The sequence below is a fragment of the Pholcus phalangioides genome, unplaced genomic scaffold (assembly GCF_987345545.1).
Source record: "Pholcus phalangioides strain wild (caught in Gottingen) unplaced genomic scaffold, Ppha-v1.0 ptg000015l_1, whole genome shotgun sequence".
Classification (NCBI taxonomy): Eukaryota; Metazoa; Arthropoda; class Arachnida; order Araneae; family Pholcidae; genus Pholcus; species Pholcus phalangioides.
In genome coordinates this window covers 90,398,432-90,416,265 of record NW_028301608.1, presented here as the reverse complement: position 1 = coordinate 90,416,265, position 17,834 = coordinate 90,398,432, and the positions used below count along the sequence as shown (strand labels likewise).

Genomic DNA, 17,834 nt, shown 5'->3' with positions numbered 1-17,834 from the left:
TTCCAAAAAAAAAAAAGAAAAACACAATACACCACCACACAACGTATAGATCTCAGATGCGTCATTCATGTTGCAAGGGCTATATAATTATTAAAAATAAATAAAATAAAAATACCTTTTTATACTGACATCTTTCACTCAGAAGCCCAATAAGAAAATAAGAAAGTTGTTGCCCTGTGTCTTCTACTTTTATGGCCACGCATTGTCTCTCCTGATGCCAAAAAAAAAAAAAAAAAAAATCCACACGTTTCCAAGTGTAATATTGAAAACTAGATGGCGTATTTCAATCAATTGAAATGGAACACTGAGATATTTCAATTCGAAAAACGGGGGAAAATAGAATAAAGGGAGGGGTGGAAAACTTGTTACACCACCAGTCAAAAATAGGTTAAATAGTTTTTCCATGCCTCGCCCGAGGACAGCAAAGAAAAATCTTTTTCAAGTGCTGTATTCGCTCAGCAATTAGAATTCAAAAATCTGAGAAAAGTTAGCGGAAAACAGCATAAACAAGGGAAAGAAGGGTTGTCCGATAGTTTATGTGCTGTTCTTTTCCAATATCGCTCCGTTTTTTGTAATTCAATACGGCTCTCAGTGAATATTGCATTTAAAAACGTGGAATTTTCTTGGTTGGCCTCCGGAGAGACAAATCAACAGCTTTCTAATTGGGGTTTTCAGCACAGGGTTTCCGTGTAAAAAGTTGATTTTTTTTTAATAACTATACAAAACTCCCCGCAACATGAATGATGTATCTGAGTTCTACACGTTATTCGGATACTTATTCTAATTGGAAGTATGCTTTTAAAATCAACAGTTCGACAGTAAAATGCAATGCATGCTGGTAGCTACACACCCTGTATAACTAACTGTATGCTGGAGGTAAAGAGGCCCATGTCACAAAAACGAAATTTTGCAGGAGAGCCGTTTAAAGATTTTTTTGGTACATCCTTCTATGGAGCTCGATTGTTTTATAAAGTACATATTTTCGTCATGTTTAATGAAATAGGACTTAGTTTCCTATACCTGTGTCTAGTACACTCGAATCCCGTTAACGATCTCAAAGAAACCAGAGAAATCACTTCGCAATAACGGAATTTGGTTATAAATGAGTTCCAGATTTTAACATTGTTCCTATGTAAACGTATTTGGGAGATTAAAAAAGTTTTCGTTAAAACGAAATTTTTTTGCTGTAACGGCATTCATTTAAACGGAAATCGACTGTATAATGAAAGTACTGAAAATTAATAGTGCAATCCCGATATTGACGGAAATGGACATAGACCCTTTAACTCCAGCATGCAGACACAGTCGGCTCTATTTAATTAGGGACAACGGATAAACTGATAGATCCGCTTAGATGGATGACATACTCTGGAACTAAGTCTTTTCCCATAGGGACAATGTTAAATTTCCCAACTTAATATAATAATGTTAAAAATTTTCTCCCACTTCATCGAATATTAGGATTCACCTGTAATTTGAGAAGTATTTCTCTATGAAATCATTGATTAGTCACGAAGATGTTCAAAGAAAAAATGTAACGTATGCCAAGTTATATTCAAAGAAGTATTCAGAAAAAAGACATTGGATCTCTCAACACCTTAAAATTGAATCCGTAAATATTCTAGACTAGTGTTTCCCATAGTGGGCGATGAAATGGTCTGGGGGGAGCGATAGGAGCAACGGTTATAACATAGGATTCTATGGGCTTGTTTGAGTTGGGGGGCGATGAGAGAAAAATATTTCTGAAGAAGGGGGCGATGAAACAAAAAGTTTGGAAAGCTATGTTCTAGAATCTAGATCATATATGACATTCTAGATCATAAATATGATATGATTTCTAAAATCATATAATTCATGAAATATATTTCTACGAAATTATTGATTAGTGACGAAGATTTTCGAGAAAATTTTCAGGTTTTATTGTAGATGAGCCACAGTATAGAGACGACACAGCGAAAGAGACAGTTTTTGGATAGAAATTCCCGGAATAGCTTTCTCTTGCATTTTTTTCCACCTCTCTCTCTGCCTCTGGATTCACTGGTATTCGTATCCGCGCATGCATTCCTGGTCCCTTTCGAATTTCGCGATTCCTTCGATCGCAGTTTCGCGGAAACCCTTTCCGACCACGTCCTGTGTCTTCGGGATGTGCCCTATTTAGAATAAACACGAAAAGTTGGCTAGAAAATAATATTCAATAACTTCACCGTGGTGACGGAAACTGACGTCAAATAACAAATATCGTAGCAGAGCTAGTGCCATGACCGAAGGATAACTGTTATTAACATTTAGGAAATTAACATTGACATTAAGAACTTTTCTGGATATTATGCCGAAGGAAACTCTGAGAGAAAAGCAATCTGGTCTCCACCGGGAATCGAGCGCGGGTCCTCTTGCAAACCGTGTCGTGTCCCCAGCTCTGTAGAGCGAAGCCTCGTTACAACGATAAATCTCTCTACAACGATATTTTCTCAAATCGTATTTGGAATTACCTTCAGTCTAATCCTCTCGATACAACGACATATGTACTTTATTACGATAAACCCCTGTATAAAGATATCTTTTGAAGAGATTATGAAAACTACTACTGCTGAGATATTCGAATTCAAAAGTCTGAGAAAAATTATGCAAGAACAGCAGAAACTAGCGGACAACGCTCCTTTCCCTCGTTTATGCTGTCCTTTCCGAACTTTTTTCCGATTTCTGAATTCAAAAATATCTTAGTGAATATTGCACTCAGAAACATGGGATCTTTTTTCTGTTGGCCTCAGGAGATACAGGGCAGCAACTTTATAATTGGAAGTTAGAGGACAAGGAGACCGTGTTAAAAATTCAGGATTTTTTATTTTGTTACACACTGTATTTCCACACTCAAAACCAGTACAGGGCAATTTTTGTAGGTTTTTTGAGCAATTCTTAAATTGGAATCATACCCCTACGACGGACGGTTGATAATGTAAAAGCCGCATTAGCACATACAGGACACCCTGAACGTCTAAATTCCTCACCAGTTTTTGTTCTTTCCAGGGTGTTAAATAACATCGGTATTTTGCACTTCCTACTCTTTCAAAATGGAGTTGACTTTTATGAAGTTGTGAAACTTCTTTCGAGGTAGTATATAAAAGTAACGCGAGAGAAACTATTTCAGGGGTGAAACAACCCCAACTCGATTTTATTCATCAACTAATTAATTATATATATTTTTTTTTTGCTGAGAATAAGCACTCATAAATGCATTTTATGATGATACTAACAGCACCAAATCAGAAGAGATACCACCAACACAAGAACCGCACAAATTTGGTGGCGCCTAATGCTCTCGACATAATGATAACCTCTCTCTACAACGATATTTTTTATTGGTAAGCAGAGTATAATTATATCGAGGTTCCACTGTATATGGTAGCGTACTTGCCCGGTTCACAAGAGAGCCTGGGAGTCAATTTCTGCCACCACGGTGGAGACCGTATGGCATTATTCTTTCCGAATTCACCTGGACATAATATCCAGAAAAGCTCTATTTTCTTGATTTATCGGGCTAAGAGCACGCACTCTCTGTTATTACACACTCTCTCTCTCCCTATATATATATATCCTTCTATCTCTCTCTCTCTCTCTCTCACTACTCACTCTCATTACTCTCACTACCATAAATAATTTAGGTAATGTCTCAGTCAAGGATATGATTATAACTGCTTATAGGTGCCAATGCTTACGATTTATCCGGAAGCCTCTCGATTTTTCAACATTGTTAAAATCTTCCGGTCGGAAACCAGATTCTTCCGATTTTTCGTATCTCTAAAGAAAAAACCCTGAAAATTCTCGAATTGTGATTCGCTTGAATGAAAAATCCATAGAGAAGTCCCTCTTTGACTCCGTTTACATGGGAAATGAAAAATCCGGTTTTCTTCACTCTCCCAATCGGAGAAAATAGGATTATGGGAAGAGGGGTATGCACTGCAAAAGTTCCTATAAGCTCCATTTACATGGGAAATTGAAAATGCGGGTTTAAAACCCTCTTCAAGAATTTTTACCAAAACCCATTCACATGGACCGGCACTCTAACCCCACCTTTACAGATGTCGTCAGAGGTCACGTGGGTCGACACGTGATTCAATTTGCAGCGCAATGATTATAGGAAAGGAGGTTACACCCCCAAGTATCCCCGACAAAAAAGGGGCGGCTGCTCCCCATTTCTTTCCCTACGAGGGAAAAAAGTCGTCGATCCGAGTACCAGAACTCCCAATGCACATTGCACTTGCAGCAAAAATTGCTACCGCAGGGAGTCCCCCATCGAGGAGTTAGCGCACCAACCTCTGGATGAGTATGAAAAACAAGCCTGCCGTTCGGAATCGGCAATAAATTGTAGGTCCCGGTCTAATTAGCCCTCGTGTGCAGAAAATGACCGTGGTGCGACAAAAATGATCAATGATCAATGACATTGCACTTGTTTGAACGGTGCTTTTCAGTCCTTGCAATTCCAGGCTGACCCTTTTTTTCGCAGGAAAAATATGAGAAATTAGAATTTCAAGTTCAGATAATCGGCAGTTGTCACCAAATACAATGCCAAAAGTACGAAAAGTTGTCAGTTATTGCTAAAAATAACCAAAAATCCTGTAATGGTGGAAAATAAAGGTGCTGTTGCAAGTCACAGTCAAATACAAATACCAAGAAATTTATGACGATTATGGTGATTAACGAAGAGGTAAATTAACGACAAAAAAAAAAAGAGAAATATCTCGTCCTACCCCCGTAACCAGCAAACATGACGTCGTTCAAGACGGGATATTTTTCATGATCCATGTGACGGTACACCATATTCAGATCTTCATCCCGGGTAAAAGCGCGGCTCGTGCTTGGTGTCGCCGCCAAGTATTCCTCAGGCGTCGTGGCGGACAGCCTTTCGGCGCAGTACGGTTTCGCGCTCAACACGGCATGGGTCGCACGCCCGTATGTTTCTCCACACTGGGAAGGAAGATCGGGACAGTGGCCAGTATAGCTATTTAAAAAAAAAAGAGAGAAAAATTGCGCAAATTTTCACTTGTTTTTCTTTTGTTAGCGGTGTAAATGAAATCAGTTTGTTTGAACAGTCAACGGATGCCGGACCTGATGTGAGACATTCAGTAAAATGAAATCAGTAACGATCAATGATGTTTCTTTACTAGATTGAGTGATTTAATCTCTTCACGTGCAAGCTTTTGGTAACGAATTTGGATGATCGGGGATATTTGACGTACCGGCAATCAATTATAAGGCCAAACTTCAACATTATAAGGCCAAATCACACAAAGCAGGGGCTTTCTTCCTTCTAAACCGAGCACAGCTCCGGTCTATCGCCATGGGTTGAGTATTGCCGCAAAAGTGTATGCCTACCTAATAGCGTGAATGTGAATATGGTGTTGTGCGTGTGATGTTGGAGCACCCATCTAATGCGACATCCTCGGCTGACGAAGATGATTCGTTTCGGAATCCCGTTCGTTAGCCGAAATACGATTTCCCATAGGTTTTTATGAAAAGTTGTTTAATTCTTTTCAAATATGGCCCAAAATTTAAAGAAGTTTTTCAAAACACCAAGGAGCGCTATAAAAAAGATAAAACTGGCCGAAGGCTGAAATGAACAGCTTCGAAATTGGGTAAATGAGTAGTAAGGGAGATGACATACTCAAGAGATCTTTTTATTTTACACTATATACACAATAGTAGCTTTATAGTACGTAATAGTAGCTTCAATACTAGATTTAGTCTACTAAAGCTAATGTTGGCGCAACCCAGTCGACTTCGTAGCTATCCCCTACATTCATTTGTCTTTTGGCCAGTTTATTTCTGTGTTTGATACATGCAGATGGACACTCCAGGGGCTCATCTTTTCCATCTACATGTATTAGACACATAAATGAGCTGACCAAAAGACAAATGGATGTTTGTTGCTAAAAGCCTCGCACTAAAAGAACACGTGCTCTGGAAACATGGGCTTTTTTCTTTTTTATTGCATTTTTTTATTGGCTGAAGTTTTCATTTTACACGAAATGATTCAAAAACTTTCTGAAAGAGAGGTGGAGACGCACACCTTGGAAAAGATTCTGATGTGGACATGAATTAATTCGGGCTCGAGTGATAGAAACTCTGGTGATTATTGGAGCTAAAATTTAGCACACAACGCGACTATTTTATGTTAGCGCATGCATCCATATCAACTGAGATATTCGTTGCCGGATCCGTGTTCGCTAGCCGAGGCCGAAACATTCGTAAGTCGAGGCGTTCGTTAGCTGAAGTATCGCAGTATTTTCCAAACTATGAGTAAAATACAATGATTTGATATTTGTACCGTTGTTGGTCTATTGTTCTCTGCGGTGAGACCTTCCAACTGGGAGATCGGCTCGCATTCCCGTTTCGAAGTTGGGCACCACAGAAAACCAACTTCAGTCAACCCTCTATGTGTGGTCAGAGAGGTTCGAACCCACGATGCAAATCCGTCACAGGCAAGGACTGCTAGAATTCTCACTCATGCGAGAAATCTTTTTGACGCCCCTCTGGCGTGTTAGCCAACCATTAAAATTGACACGGAAAACTTGCAAATTTTCACCATACTTATACATAAAAAAATTACAGATTTCTTTTCAAATTAATCAATCCATTACATTCATAGTGTGAATTTTACTGACAGAAAGTTCATCCCAAATGTTTCTGCCATTATTTTTTCTTCACCCCTGATTTGGTGCCCCTTATATAGTAGAAGACAGTACGGCACAATCCCTACCTGTGTGTAGATCAAAAAGGTACAATGATGCATCTGCAGACCAAAAAATCAGCGAAGTACCCTAGGTCAATGGCAGCTTTCGATAATTCACGAACAATAGAAGGGTTACACGAAAATTTACCATGATGCTAAAAATGCAATGCCTCGAAATCATATCCCCATAATTTAACATAAATTAATAGATTCCCAACTTTGGTCATACTGATACTCAATTATTACAAAAGTAATGTAATTATATCACTTACCCAGGAATGAATCGGGGTTCCGGCAATTTTGGAGGCCTGGGTTCGCGCCTGGGTTCTTCCTCTTTGATCAGCATCCTTTATAATAAATTTAGGGCTTCGAAGTCAATGAAATAACAAAAAAAAGATAAAGATCCGGGGGGGGGGGGATAAACCGAAATTTAAAATTTAGGGAACTGTCTTTCTGAAAAAAAATTTCGACTTCTACCTTGTAACTGATCTAGATATGAAATGGCAAAGAATGAAGAATTGAAAAACAAAAACCCTCTATATTTTCTATAATGGTCTCTATTGACGTGTCAACAATAGTTGATAAGGGCATTGTTATGTATTAGTAATAATACCTGATGAGGGGCGTTCTTATTTGATCGAAAAATATATACTATTAGACAAGAGAATCGTGTCTTATTCTGCGGGATTGACAAACATCTACGATTGTGTTCTTACTCTTTCTAATTAGCTTACCCGGGGATTTCCCCCCCCCCCGGATGCAGAGGACCCCCCAGAGTATTTTCCTGGCTGAATGGTTTAAATCTCCTCAAAGTAATTTTTAAAGACATTTACACATTTTCTCATCCGGTCAGAATGCGTTTTGAATCACACAGACACTTTACCGCACACCAACTCTGGTCACATATCGCCATACGGCAATTTCCAACCAGTGGAGTTTGAAATGACGCCATCTGCCGGTGGTCGCCCCAAGCGAAGTCGGTAAAGAACTAGTTTCTGACGTCCCGGTTTCGAACTCGCGGATCTCGACGGCAACCTTCATAGTGCAAGACGAGCATCTTGCCACTCGGGCACACCGACTACTGGTCTTTCGAAAATTCCTATGGCAAATAATTTTATGCCTCTACCACATGATTATTCAACCTTTGAGACACCACGGAATAAATTGAATTTCCCAAGAAGATCGTGAGCCACCAACTCATACTGAGTTATTTAATATTTTTAAGAAGAATCCAGTTTTACAAAGGATTTCATTTTATTTACAGCGGCATCTCAATAGAAGGGAGCAATGGGGCCCCCGATTTGCATATTGGGGCAAAAATAATTGAAGAATTTCATTTCTTCTGAAATCATTTATTTTATTAATCATCAGCTTTGATTAGTTCTGAAATCACCTTTCCACCAGTTCTGCAAAAAAGCTACTGATTAATTTCATTGATTGAGATTGATTTTAATCTGAAATCACTTTAAATGATTCTGTTGTTATTTATTTCGGTAATTCCGAATTAATTTTCTTTTTCAATATAAATTAAGATAATTTCTTTTTTGATCAGGTGTTACCGTTGCTTGGTTTTTCAATAAAACAATATGAATTTAGTAAATTAAATAAAACTACGAAGAGTTGTCTCTTTCAATCCGGATCCACACCATCGGAATTACGCACGATTCTGCAGAGCAAAACCTGTTTTTGAGGTGTGGATATCTCAGCCAACACCTTCTAGAGCACACCTTCTGCTTTAGAAGGTATTGTCTCAGCGCGGGCAATTTTAATGGTTGATTTGGCGTAGCAACACCCCAAAACCAGTTTTCTTCGCGACAGAATTTCGCGCAGTTCCGCTGGCGTGGAATCATTGATAATCATTACACGAAAGTGACATCAGAGTTCCATCCTGTAAAAACAAGAAAGAGAAAGGTAGCTTTATTTCCCGGTTTCTTATGGAAAAGAAATTATTGAATATGAAAATTTTGTTCCCCGAGAAACCTGGTTTGTTGCTTAGAATTGTCAAGAGTCACATTTACGCACGCTAGCGCGTGCAAAAAATTTCAATCGTGTCAAAAAAATCTAAAAGCACATCCCAAAATTATTTCAATCACCTAGTGAGTGAATTTCTCCGTATCAATATCGCTATAAATATGAGATTTTTATAAGATCTATAAATTGTACATTCACATTATATTACAAAATATTTTATACAGGGCGTTCTGTAAGTCCTAATTCCGCTTTTATCTCATCAACCGGTCGTCGTGGAGGCATAGTTTCAATTTAAGAAATGCTCAAAATTTGTTCAGAAGTCATCCGGCACCAGTTTTGAGAATGAAAATGAAATGTGTGTGCGAAAATAAAAATCTAAATTTTTATACGAAGCCCCTGTTCTCTAACTTTGAATTAGGAAGTTTTTGCCCTGTCTCTTCTGAGTCGAACAAAATAAATTCTACATTTCTAAGTGTAATATTCACCGAGTTATTTTTGAATTTAAAATCGGGTGAAAAATTGGGAGAAAAAACGGCATGTACTAACGGACAACGCTTTTTTCCATCATTTATGCTGATTTTTCCTAATTTTTCTCCATATTTTTTTATTTGAAATATCTCAGCCAATGTTGAGCTTAGAAATGTGGAATTTCTTTTGTTAGTCACAGCAGAGAAAAACTTTATACCGCATTTTCCTGCGTATAATCCACGGTAGCGCATAATCCGCATGCAAAATTTGAACAAAGAAAACAACAACAATCTATATAATCTGTGGTGGCGTATTATCCGCAAGATTTAAAAATAATAATAAAAACTGACCCTCTGTTTCAATAACCAATCCATTGATACGCTAGTAAATGAAATTTATTCACGAAGCAATATCATTATTTACAGATAAAAGCCAAACTTACAGTTCAATATAAAACCTTCAAATTCAGACTCATCAGGTTGATAATATCACTTTTTGCAGATTGTCCACAGCGGTAGATAGTTCGCATTTTTCAATAGATAATCCGCGGATTATATGGAGGAAAAATACGGTAATTGGGTTTTTGACCACAGAGTGTCCATATAAAAAGTTAGCATTCTTACTTTAATAACAATACAACCCCTTGCAATATAAATGACGTATCTGAGGTCCACACGTTATTTGCATACTTTTGGAAGTACGACTTTACGATCATCTGCTCACCAGTAACTTGCGGTGCCAGCTGTTAGCCATGCACCCTATATATAGAGAATCAGAGACATATATCGGCGGATTTTAACGATTTTCAATGATGATTTCTGTAGGAAAACAATTCCCGTAATGGATTTCGAAGAAAACGCGCCATTTTTAGACGCATCCGGAATTGTCTCCATTGATGAACTTACTGGCGTGTCAAGGATCGAATGAGACTCATTACGGATCGGATGGCCATGAATGAACGTAAAAGACGACGTCGTGTGACTAGGGATTCGTATCACGTTTTCTAGATCTTTGATTGGACAGTGCGTGATTGTATGTTTGTGTTCGTGGTTGCTTCCGGCTGAGTTCATTTCCCTGTATTTGTTTTTTCTCTGGCCCTTCAATGACCGGAATTTGTTCAAATCAAAAATATATATACTGTACTATAAAAACATCTGTAGGCAACCCACTCTTCCTCGGAATACTCTTCCTTCGGAGAGGTGGTCCCTTGATAGAGGTGACTGATGTTTAGAGTAAAATTTTCTCATCTTTGTACTCTTTATATAGGAAGACACTTCGAAATAAATTTAACTTCGTTCTTCAACTGCTGGTCCCCCAACCGCTGCCGGTCCGCAAAATGCTTCGACCAATTCAATATAGCCACTATATAATTTTAAATTTATTTTTAAGTAATATACTGTCGCTTTTTTTTTCTTTTTGGTTCTCATTTCTGTCATAGACGTCAGCGGTGCTGCGAATTATATCTATTTATTTTTTGTCGCTCCGCAAATTATTGATCTCATTTATTTTTTGCGGCCCGAAAGTATTTCTCTACTTTATTTTTTTTTCCGGCCCATAATTTATTCCTCCAGTTTATTTACGTTTTGCGGTATGAAAATTACTTTTTCCATTTGAACCTCTCTACAACGATACACGATGTAATGAGAAATCCCTCTACAACCATATTTTTCGTCTTGTTTCCAAATGCCTATAGTCTAATTTTAAACTTTTTCCTCCAAGTGCAACGATATAATCCATCTCTAACTATTTTTTTTTTTTTGGTCCACAGATAATCGTTATATCGAGATTTCACTGTATTTATTATTCGTATATATATATATATATATATATATTTGCTGATTCACAAATTATTTCTCCTATTTATTCATTTTTTGTCAGTTCGTTAGTTATCTCTGCTACTTATGTTATTTATCCTATTTACTCTTTTTTTTGTTTACTCCGCAATTATTTTCCCCCCTTTTGTTTATTTCTATCTTTCCGTAAACGATTTCTCTAATTTAATTTATTATTTCTCCTGCTTATATATTTTTTTGTGCGAACTAATTGAAAAACCGAAAAGTGTTTCACGAAGTGCTTACCTAGTCTTCGGGACCTCTCTTATCATGAACGACTGCAACTCTTGTGGCAACGTTCTCTAGAATAGCGTAGACTGATCTACGGTTTGAGACTACCGAATAAAATTGTATATGTGGTCTAACCTGTATACTATACCATCGACCACTTCATCGAATATAAAGTTCATGAACTCTCGCACCAGAAGGGGCGCGGTATCCCGGTCGATAAGATACTCGCCTAAAGTACCAAAGGATGTTTAGAAGTGTTACGAGTTCGATACCTGGTTCGTCCTTGTCAGAAAAACTTTCCTGACACAGGGGCACAACAAAAAACGGCGACTTGACCGCAGCAAAGAATTGCTACCGCAGGGAGTCCCCCATCGAGGGGTTAGCGCACCAACCTCTCGATGAGTATAAAAAAACAAGCCTGCCGTTCGGAATCGGCGATAAATTGTAGGTCCCGGTCTAATTAGCCCTCGTGTGCAGAAAATGACCGTAGTGCGACAAAAATGATCAAATTACTCGCGCACCAGAACTTACCAGTTGTGCATACGTATTCCATTTGCGAGAAGGAACCGATTACAGTATTCATTTTTATTTCGCACTCGCAGAGGTTCGAATAGACTTCCATCCGATCTCGTTTGGACCCCAACGCACGCGTTATTTCACAAACGACTATCGAGCTCTGACATTTCGAGTTTCTTGATAAGATAGCCTACTCATTTGAATTTATTGTCTCCCGATGTATGTACAGCTTGTGATTATTTGGTCCTTTTCTTTTAATTTTTATCGTGCTCTTTTTTTTTCTTTCTTCCCCGCAATATAAGTGGAACCGACATTTTGTGGATGTAAATACATGAATAAATAAAAAAATCCTGTATATATATATATATATATGTAGAAAAATATCACTGAACCGGAACTACTGCTGCCACCTACCAATAAAACATACAACTGTTGTGATTCTTCAATCAAATTGATGACCTGTTTCTGATTAATGCGCCGCATGTAAAAAATAACATAGTATGATATTAATAAATATTTTTTCAGAAATAACATCGGTTGAATTGCCAAGTATTCTTAAAAATGTCAACAATCGTTTGTGTGTGGTACACAAATATTATTAAGATGCGCATAATTATTTTGTATTTGTAATCGAAAGAGATGAAAACCACCACGGAATTGACTCTTGAGTATTCTTGCGTGATTACAATTTCAAGAGGTTAAGGAGGACGTTTTAAAATTCTCTAGAGCCTTTTATTAATATTAATTTACTGCACACAAACAACAACTGCTAATATTTGAAACGAACTTGACAATTCAATAAATATTATTGCTCAAAAAATATTTGCCAATATCATACTGCATTGAATTTTTTGATGCAGCTCGCTAGTCAAAAACTGATTATTCAATCGAAGAAACACAACAGTTGTATTTTTTAATTGATAGGTAACAAACACAGCCGTAGTTCCAGTTCAATGATGTTTTACATGTAATGGGGTCATTCAAGTATTACGTCAGCATCGATGGGGAGGCAAGGGGTTTCCGTTTTGCTGACTTTTGATGACAAGGGAGAAGGGGGGTTTGAATGATGCTTACGTCATCAACCACCCTTTATGAAGATATGAATAAATATATAAGATTTCTTAATGGCATCTTATTCGGTGCGCCAAAAATGGGAAAAACCTTCCGATAGTTATTGGACACCTGAACTAACATTTCCCCTATTGAAAGGGCCCTCACAGATCCGCTTTAATGATCTCTAAATGTTTCGCGGATCCTTCAAGTGCTCTGGAAATGTATCCGCGCTGCTTAAGTGATCTGGAACTGTGCCACGTTCAATGGCACAGATCACTCAAGTGATCCATATTTACTCCATGGATCACTTAATTAATCTGGGAATGTTCCGCGGGTAACTTGAGTGATGTAGAACAGCACTGCGGGCCGCTTAAGTGTTCTAAAATTGAGCCACACGTCACTCTGGGGATCTCTAGTGCCACGGATCGTATAAATGTTCTGGAACCGTGTCGCAGGTTACTTAAGTGATCTTTGAATGTGAAAAAGATCTTTGATACCTACTTCAGTGATCTGAAAATGTGACACGGGCCACTTAAATGCTCTGGAATTGTGCCACGGGTCATTTAAGTGATTTGTAAATGTGCCGCTTAGTTCATTTTTACAAAATTAGGTTTGAGGGGGCAAGACATATCAGATAACTTTCAGGGACACATTTGGTCTGCGGAGTCAAGGGTATATATGGCTTATAAAGGGTGGGTCACAATGAATTTCTTAAAGAGACATTTTGAGTTCTTCTACTTCAAACAGCATTGAAATTAACAGAAATTGATTATAATAATATATAAAGGTATTTCGAAATTTTAATTTTTTCAAAAAATTGTTTGCATAAATTCTTTTCATCCACTAGAAGTGATGACTCTTGGATTGCAAAATTTACGTGTACTTTACGTGGCACCCAGGGCCATCTAAACACATGAATCTCATCCGGGCACAGCACGTTGACCCATGGCATCCACATGCTGCAGTAGGGATCCTCTCCACCAGTAACGCTATCACGATCGAAAAATAAATGAGCCCTGCCATTTAAAACTTCATCGATTTTTGGAAATTGGGCAAGAGTAGAAGACAGGAGCAATAAGATATTTGTGGACAAACGGAAGAGCATCAAGAATTCAGCCCTCAGACGTCAAAAAGAGAATAGATCAATCGTTAGCATTACTGATGAAGATTCAAGATCCTAATCATATATATTGTCACAATTGCTGTTTTATTTTTATTTTTAGACGTAATAGATCCCGGAGTGACGACGGGCGCGCACGGGACGCTCAAGACGAAGATTATCAAGTCTTCGATTTCTATTGACGACTCAGATTTTATATACATCTGTCCGCGGACGGCGATTACGATTTATTATTCGTTCGTTGACGAGACAAAAAAAAAATTGCCTGGATTTTCCAGGCGTGCCCGACTTTCGGGAAAGCTCTGATGTCTGTATCGGATGGGGAACGGGGCACGTCTGGTAATAAAGTAAAGTAGGAATCCTCTTTAGCTCTCAGACTAGACTGTTAACAGGCCCATCTATTATGAATTTGTAGTGTGAAAAAAAAAATAATGAGAGAGAGAGAAAGAGAATTCATATAAGTATATTGGGCCTCCGGGCTGGAGCCCTGTGAGTACTATGCGGGGACCTAATTGCATGGGGACTTCCAGGATAAGATCGCGCACAAATAAAATAAATATGTTTTATTAGAGGTGGTGAATAAGCCCTCCTTCATTTTGCTCTGGGCTATGATGCTTTTGAGACGGCACAGTGGGGACATTCTTTTTTTTTTAGATAAATACTCAAATATTTGTGTGAGTTACGTAGAGTAGTCTCATCTTCATCAAGGGTTCCGCGAAACGGCCTCATAACTATCAAGGATTCCGCGAAACGGCCTCATAACTACCAAGGGTTCCGCGAAACGCCCTCATAACTATCAAGGGTTCCGCGAAACGGCCTCATAACTATCAAGGATTCCGCGGAACGGCCTCATAACTATCAAGGATTCAGAAAATATAGTAAAATGAAATTGTGAGACAAACTATTTCACAAGAAATTTTTTTTGCATCGTTTAATTTTGGGACAAAAATTACATTAAAGTTAACCAGAAGAATGACAGCAAAAATGTCAAAAAAAAACCTTCGTGGAATTTTAAAATGGAAAGTAATTTACTTACGTAAATATTTTTCTCATTTTTGACTGCATTTACACAACGCTTGTACAAAATTATTTTAAAGTAGTTTTCATGCGAATTTTTGTATGAAATAAATATTTGTGGGGAAGTTTCATGAGTATCACAGTAATTTTTGAAATTTGTTTGCAAAGAAATTTGATTTTTTATGGCTTTTTAAAAACGAAATTTTCAGAAAATTTATCCAAATTTTCAATCTGAATTTTTTTTCCATGATCATGGACAGAAATTTGGAATTTTAAAATAGAAAAAAAACGTTTTTCCCAAAAAAATCATAATTACCACAATTATTTTTATTAAATAAATTTGTATTAATTGAAAGGTTAGTTAATTTTAGAGTTACATTAATTACAGAGTAAAACATGACAAATATTAATGCTCAATTTTTGAAACTTTTTAAATGTGTTAGTTTAGTGGCCAGTAATCATAAAAAAATTGATTAAAAAATATGGGTATAATTACATTGATGAAGTGAAATTCTTGTGCTGCCATCTGTAGACACAATTCAAAAGCTTCACTATCGACTCTGATAATAAAATGCCTTTTTTACTTGATATTGATTCGAAGTTTCACAAAATCCCAATAGATGACAGCATAAACATCGATCTAAAATTGGTTCAAACCTAAGCTGACCATATTTCCTCGAGAGAAATACGGGACATTGGGATTCCAAATACGGGAAAATACGGGACATTGCCAATTATCGCTAAAAATGACGCCAAAACCGAACAAAGTCGCCAAATATTGTTGAAATAATGGAGAAATCGCAATGGCGGGAAATGCAGCATTACTGCCAATTGCTGTGGATTAAAATGAATTCCACGAAAAAAAATTTCACTAAGACAAATGTGGGAGATTCATATACTCATTTATAATTGTAGTTATCATAATATAATTTATAAGTTGAAAATAATTTCAATCTTTGACTTCAATAAAGAATAAAAATTCAAGTAGGCTTCGTGCAAAATACGGGAAAAACCGGGACACTTTTGCTAAAAAGTCGGAACAGCTAAAAAAACAGAAAATACCGGGACTGTCCCGGGAAATACGGGACGTATGGTCACCCTATTTAAACCAGTGTTTCTGAATTATTTTTTTTTTTAGCTCATAGCCCCCTTTGGACCATATTTTTTTCTTGTGTCTCCCCTTATCTTATGCAGGGCTCCCACCCCACTCCCATCATCACCCCCATGATAAGCCCCATCCCCACTTCAGGATTAGTGCGAGGCCCAGAATTACAGAGATCGATGTTATTTAGAAAATTTTTGTTCGTTATAAATTGAAATTTAGCTAAACTGAATTTAGTTAAATTTCAATTTATAACAAACAAAAATTTTGCTAAATAACATCGATCTCTGTAATTCTGGGCCTCGCACTGATCCTGAAGTGGTTTGGATGGGGCTGATCATTCTTCCCAAGAGCCGAACTGTTTGGAAAAAAATAGGTCTGGGTAAAATACGGGACGATTCAACGAACCTGCACGATCGCCATTCCCGACTCATCATCCAGGGGTCCCATGGGTGATGAGTCAATGTGAATTCACACCTACCAAAGACTACTACTACTAAACCACACATGTACCTCGTCCATATTCCCTTTCAGGACTTCTAACGAATTGGCACATGTTGGAATGTGTGTGTCCGTGTTGTGAACCTAACGTAAAGCTTGTTTCTGTGTAATGCTTGTTGTAGTGCTGCCATCTGCCACATATTTTTGGAACTATGAGTGAAGTATGATGTTGAAGATTTTACCGTTGTAGGCCTGTTGCTCTCTGTGGCGAGACTTTTTAATGAGGAGATTGGCTTGCATTCGCATCTCAAATTTGGGAACCGCAGAAAACCAACTTCAGCCGACCACCACTGCGGCGACCCTACCAAGGGCTAGAGTTCAGTAAGCGTCCTTGTTGCGAGAGTTCTTGACATGGCCGTCTCACCACCATGGTTCCTCGGGAAAGTAGTGTTTTGGGGGGTGCCCATAGTTAGTTGGAAGCATATTTACATACTTATATCACTCGAAAATCATAGCACCAGATCTCATCATGTATAGGCTTCCCATAAACATGAGCACCGGGCGCTGGTTTCATTATTTTCCCATTCAAAATTGCGGGGTGAAAGGGACACCAAAATGGATACAGGACCCACACGATAGAGTAAGTTTCCCTATCTAGTTTCGAAGCACTAGCTATGAGGTTCCCGGCCATGGATGGGTTGAGATTTTTGTCGCACCGTAGTCATTTTCTGCACACAAGGCCTAATTAAACTAGGATTTATAATTTCAAACGGCGGTGTTTGAAAAAACAATATGCTCACCGAAGGGGTTCGTGAAGTTCTTCTTGTGATAGCAATCTTTTCCTGTGGTCATGTCATCGTTTCTGTTGTGTGTACCCCTGTGTCAGAAAAGTTTCTAACAAAGACGAATTGGGTATCGAACTCGTGACTCGTCTAGACATCCTTTGATACTTTAGGCGAGTATCTTATCGACCTGGGCTACCACGCCCGCACATTGAGCTTCATGGTTAAATTTTTTGGCGGTGTTCTAAGTTTGTGTTGTAGTTATTCTGAAAAAATATAAAAAGTTTTGTGCGATGAATTTTTTTAAAAATCTAAAATAGTTGCAAGTTGCTCAGATCCAAGCTGAATTGGAGCAAGTTCATGGCGGCTCTGCACCATCATCACAATTTTTTTGAGTCAACGAATTTGACCGGACCGCTCATCCAACAAACAAGAAGAGCGTCCTGGGCACCCGGTTTAGGCGACTATCCTGGAAACTGAAAAATCACCAATTGGTGGAAATTATTAACTACTGGAAATTGTAATGGATTAAAATGAATTCTGTGAAATGAAACGTTTAACGTGATAAATATGT

General features: G+C 38.0%; 1 protein-coding gene across 1 annotated transcript; it reads right to left on the bottom strand.

Moving 5' to 3' along the window:
• Positions 1-2,034: 2,034 nt before the first annotated feature.
• On the bottom strand, positions 2,035-7,073 carry LOC149077005 (CIMIP2 protein CG18335-like). Its single transcript, XM_089242320.1, has 3 exons — positions 7,000-7,073; positions 4,746-4,996; positions 2,035-2,150 (listed from the first exon to the last, which is right to left on the bottom strand). Exons 1-3 carry the CDS (start codon positions 7,071-7,073, stop codon positions 2,035-2,037), a joined length of 441 nt encoding a protein of 146 aa, XP_089098446.1.
• Between the last annotated feature and the right edge of the window lie 10,761 nt (positions 7,074-17,834).